General features: G+C 51.2%; 1 protein-coding gene across 1 annotated transcript in view; it reads left to right on the forward strand.

Moving 5' to 3' along the window:
• STK11 (serine/threonine kinase 11) overlaps window positions 1–5,423 on the forward strand; it is a 51,750-nt gene that overhangs the window by 22,517 nt on the left and 23,810 nt on the right. The window contains exon 6 of the mRNA XM_015810710.1: window positions 2,033–2,238. Within this exon, the coding sequence (XP_015666196.1) occupies window positions 2,033–2,238 (206 nt within the window). The remainder of the gene's footprint in view (window positions 1–2,032; window positions 2,239–5,423) is intronic.

Consider the following 5,423-nt stretch of genomic DNA (forward strand, 5'->3'; position numbering starts at 1 on the left):
TCTCTCTCTCTCCCTCTCTCTCTCCCCTTCTCTCTCTCCCCTTCTCCCCTTTTTTCTCTCTCCCCTTCTCTCTCTTCCTCCCCCTCTCTCCCTCTCTCTCTCTCCCCTTTTCTCCCTCCCTCCCGCTCTCTCCCCTTTCTCTCTCTCTCTCTCCCCTTCTCTTTCCCCTTTTCTCTCTCTCTCTCCCCTTCTCTCTCTTCCCCCTCCCTCTCTCTCTCTCTCCCCTTTTCTCCCTCCCTCCCCCTCTCTCTCCCCTTCTCCCCCCCCTCTCTCTCTCACTGACCTCATAGGAGGCAAGGGACAGAGCTGATAATAATTAAGAATTCTGATTTTTTTTCTCATCTTGGCTGATGGCTGGGTGGCCAGATTTACCTTGAATGGTACAGGTTAAGTACAAGTAGTCCTTGACTTACAACAGTTCGTTTACCGATCGTTCAAAGTTACAACGGCACTGAAAAAAAAGGGATGAGAACCCACAAGTGATTTTTTCACACTTAGAACTATTGCAGCATCCCCATCGTCAAATGATTTACATTCGGCTGCTTGACAACTGACTCGCCTTTATGACGGCTGCAGTGTCCCGGAATCACGTGACCCGCTTTTGCGACCGTCTGTCGAGCAAAATCAATGGGGAACCCAGTGATTCACTTAACGACTGTGTTACTAACTTAACAACTGCAGTGACTCACTTAGCAACTGTGGCAAGGAAGGTTGTAAAAAGGGGCAAAACTCAACCACCGTTTCACTTAGCAACATCAATTTTGCCTCTATTGCGGTCATAAGTCGAAGGCCACCTGTAAGTGTCTGGCTCCCTCAGGATGAAGCAGCCGAGGTGGGGCGAGGCCTTGAAGGGCTTTTCCTTCCATCCCGTGGTGAACAGGGTGCAATTTATTTCTCTCTTCTGTTCTCCGTTCTACAAAGCGGTGATAGTGTGTGTTGTTGTCTTCGGAATAAGAGGACAGCGAAGGTTGCTGGCTCAGTTACCTTGGGGAGACGCAAGGACTTTAAAACCAGTGTGTGTGTGTGTGAACCTCAACTTCTAAATGGAGCCTTATTGACCAGTCTCTGAGAATAAATGGGGGAAAAGTGACGGTTAGAATTCAGTATTGCAGGCTAATTCTGCTGACTGCCGGCTGTCAGCAGTTCGATCCTCGAGGTTGACTCAGCCTTCCATTCTTCCGAGGTCGGTAAAATGAGGACCCAGATTGTCGGGGGCAACATGCTGACTCTGTAAACCGTTTAGAGAGAGCCGTAAAGCACTGTGAAGTGGTATATAAGTCTAGCTCAGGGGTAGGCAACCTTGGCTCTTTTATGACTCGTGGACTTCAACTCCCAGAATTCCTGAGCCAACATGGCTCAGCTTGGAAACCTCTCCCTTTCCCCTCAGCATGGCTGGCTCAGGAATTCTGGGAGTTGAAGTCCACGAGTCATAAAAGGGCCAAGTTTGAAGACCCCTGCTCTTAATCTTCGTCCTAGGATAGGGGTAGGCAACCTTGGCTCTTTTATGACTCGTGGACTTCAACTCCCAGAATTCCTGAGCCAGCATGGCTCAGGTTGGAAACTCTCCCTTTTCCCTCAGCATGGCTGGCTCAGGAATTCTGGGAGTTGGAAGTCATAAAAGGGCCAAGTTTGAAGACCCCTGGTCTAGGTGCTATTGCTATTAACCAAAACCAGAGCTTGGGCCGGTTTTACAGAAGTCCTGCAAGGCCATTGTGAACGTACAGCTGGTCCCCGACTTACAACAGTTCATTTAGTGACCGTTCAAAGTCCCAACAGCACTGAAAAAAAGTGACTTAACGATCATTTTTCAGTTACGACTTTTGCAGCATTCCCGCGATCACACCATCAAAATTCAGTTGATTGGCAACTGGTTCATCCCGTTGGGCTTTTTTGCACAAGTCGGCCGGCTGGGGGATTCTGGGAGTTGAAGTCCGCACAGTCTTCCAAGCGGCCAAAGTTCAGAAACACTGGCCTGCAGAAAACCAGTGTCAAAGTCTGTTCCCAAAGCACTAAAATCTTGGTTTTCCTTTAGCTGGTTTCGAAAAAAGCACCCTCAGTGCGAGCCTCCCATCGCCATCCCGCCCAGCCCGGAGACGAAGGATCGGTGGAGGAGCATGACGGTGGTGCCTTACTTGGAAGACCTCCATGGCTACAACGAGGAGGAGGAGGACGACGACGACTTAAAAGATGACTACTTAGAGGACGAGATCATTTACACTCAGGATTTCACCATGCCAGGTAAGGAATGCGGCTGGGGCCGGAAGTGGGCAAGGACCGTGGCCTGGAGGACCATAAAGGAGCAGAGCGAGCTGGGTGACTCTTAATAGTTTGCAGCCTTTGAGGGCTGATGGGTCCTTCTTGGGATTCCCACCCCTATCCTGAGACTTTGTGTGTAGCTACACCAGCCTGCTGAGGCTCCACTTTAAAATGGAGGCTGTCGATTTATCTCCGTCTAAGTACAGGTAGTCCTTGACTTACAACCGTTCATTTACCGACCGTTCGAAGTTACCAGCTCACTGAAAGAAAGTGACTTATGACCGCCTCTCGCACTTAACAACTGTCACAGCATTCCCCCACAGTCACATGATTAAGATTTGGGTACTTGGCCACCGGCATATACCCGTGTTTCCCCGAAAATAAGACCGGGCCTTTTTTGGGGGGGGGCTCCAAAAGAGGCACCAGGCCTTATTTTCAAGGGGTGTCTTTTATACTCAACTCTGGCACCGGCAGCCCCACCCAGCCGGCCCACTTAATAATAATAATAATAGTAAAGTTGGAATGGACCTTGAAGGTCATCTAGTCCAACCCCCTGCTCAGGCAGGAAACACTATACCATTTCGGACAAATGGCTGTCCAGTCTCTTCTTAAAAACTTCCAGTGTTGGAGCATTCACCGCTTCTGGAGGCAGGTAGTTCCACTGGTTAATTGTTCTCACTGTCAGAAAGTTTCTCCTTAGTTCTAGGTTGCTTCTCTCCTTGATTAGTTTCCACCCCACACTTCTTCTGACCGAAGGAGCAGCTTCATTCTGCAGCTGCATTCCGGCCTGCATTTTGCAGTCGGGCCTTTCCGGAAGGCCACTACAGCTGAGTACCAAGCTATGGATTCAATCCGTAGCTCGGTTCTCGGCTGCACTGGCCTTCCGGAAAGTCCTTTGACTGAGAAATGCAGGCCTGGCTGCAGAAGACGCCGCAGAAGAAGTGGGCTAGCGAGGAGAGGCCTGGCTGCAAGGTGAGTGGATGGGGGGGCGCGTGGGGCAGCTCCACACTCCCACCCTAGCTTGATTTTCAGGCATGCGCCTCGCCCCAAAACTAGGGCTTATATTAGGCCCACCCTTCAAAATTATGCTAGGGCTTATTTTGGGAGTAGGCCTTACTTTTGGGGAAACGGGGTATTTACAGCGGTGGCCCGTGACATCCTGGGTCGTGGGATGCCCAGTCGTGACCGTCCGTGCTGACTTTCAACAAGCAAAGTCAGTGGGGGAAGCCGGATTCAGTTAACAACCACATGAATGTGACTCACTTAAGAACCATGGCAAAAAGCGGTTGTGAAATTGGGTGTGGCTCACTTGACTGCTTTGCTTAGCGGCAGAAATTCTGACCTGCGTTGCGGTTGTAACTCAAGGACTCCTGGTAGCTCTCCCTGAAATCAGCCAGGAGAGGCTGCTTACGGCTGCAGAGATGGTCTTTTGTAGCGTTTGGGGAGCCCGTCCGTCCGTTCAGGATCCGGGGTTGTTGCCAAAGGAGCTCAGGGGATGGGGCCTCCTCTGTATGTCCTTTTTCCACACGATGGCAAAAAAAAAAAAAAAAAATCCCTCCCCCCCAAAATTGCACAGGGGTGAGAACGAATTCATTTATATCTCTGTCCCCTTGGCACAGATACTGAGGGATGCGTCGCTCGGGAATTTCGAAAGCACCCCAAAGTGATTCCACATCAGTATTTTAACAAGCTCCTTCATTGCTCAAGACCTGGGTGTTGAATGCTGGGCAGTTCAGCGTGAATGGACAGTGCTTTGTTTTGCATTGAACTTGGGGTCTGTTTATGCAGGAGTGTTTCTCCACAGAAGGAGCGACTGTCTGGTATGCCTACCCCTGGAAGATAGATTTGGTTGAGTGTTTGGAAAACCAGACTGGAAGCACAAATGCAGAAGAACAGCCTCCACTCCCTTTGGCTGTAAGAATTTTAGCTTAGGCAGCTTTTGGGTGACAGACCTCATTATTGCTGGATTCTGTCCCAGTTGGTGATGACTAGGGCAGGTTGGATCTGGATGAGACTTCCACCAGATGTGCCCGATGGACGGTTCCGGGTCTGCACGAGGCAGGGGAATTCTCCAATTTGCCACATCCCACCCATTTGGAGGACATCACGTTAGACAGGCCGCAAAGGTCCCTGCGTTGCTTTACTTCTTTGTTATTTCCCCCACGGATTTGGAAAGCTCCTTCCTTCTCCTCCATCCTTTCTGAAGTTTATTTCTGAGGCCAGCTCTCGAAATAGCTGGGTTCGCGCTGCATTCAGAAGATTTTCGATTCTCCCATTAAGGCAGGGGTGTCAAACTCAATTTCATTGAGGGCCGCATCAGCATTACGGTTGTCCTGGGGGGGGGTGGCCAGGGTGGGTGCGGCCTACTGGGTGGGCGTGGCTGGAGTGGGTGTGGCCTACTGGGTGGGCATGGCCAGCTCTACATCATTTGCGTCAAGGGTGCCTGTGGGGGCCTGGGCAGGAGTGGGACAGATCTGAGGGTCTCTGGCAGAAGGGGGGGGGACCGGGGCAAGCGCCAAGGCATGGTCCATTTCTTCATTCCTCACAAAGGGTGACCCCTCCCCAGCATGCACCCAGAGGGCGGGGCCAACACAACAGGGGCTGGTTCCTCGCTGTTTCTAGACGGCCTTGTGGAGCTAAGACTGAATGCGTTTCAGCATAGATGGCCACCACAAAATTGTACATTGGCTCCCGGCCGGCCTGGGCCAGGGCCAAGGCAGTGGGGGCCGTTCTCTCACTGTTTCCAGGATGGCTTCGCGGGCCACATGAAACCACTTCGCGGGCCGCATCCGGCCTCCGGGCCTTGTGTTTGACATGTCTGCATTAAGGTTACGTTTCCATCCCACTGAAAAGTGCTCCGGTTGTTGGCCACAATTGCTAATGGCAGCCAAGCTCTTGTTTTGGGGGGGGGGGAAAGAGAAGTGGGGGGGACAGTTGGGAAACAAATGCTTCCAAGGGAAGGGGGTGTGACCTCTAAACCTGAAATTGGCAGTTTACAAGTTTTAATAGTTTAGTCCTTAATGCAAGTGGCAGAGGAAGAGAAGATCTTACTTGACTTCGGGCCATGCCTTTTGACACCTGTGTTGTGTGGTTTAAATCAGGGGTCTCCAACCTGCAGGCCCCTTCCTGTCTCTGATGACAGCCCCCAAGTAATATATGATAATATA

This window comes from Protobothrops mucrosquamatus, unplaced genomic scaffold (assembly GCF_001527695.2).
Source record: "Protobothrops mucrosquamatus isolate PMUCROS unplaced genomic scaffold, P.Mucros_1.0 scaffold14, whole genome shotgun sequence".
In the NCBI taxonomy this organism is placed as follows: Eukaryota; Metazoa; Chordata; class Lepidosauria; order Squamata; family Viperidae; genus Protobothrops; species Protobothrops mucrosquamatus.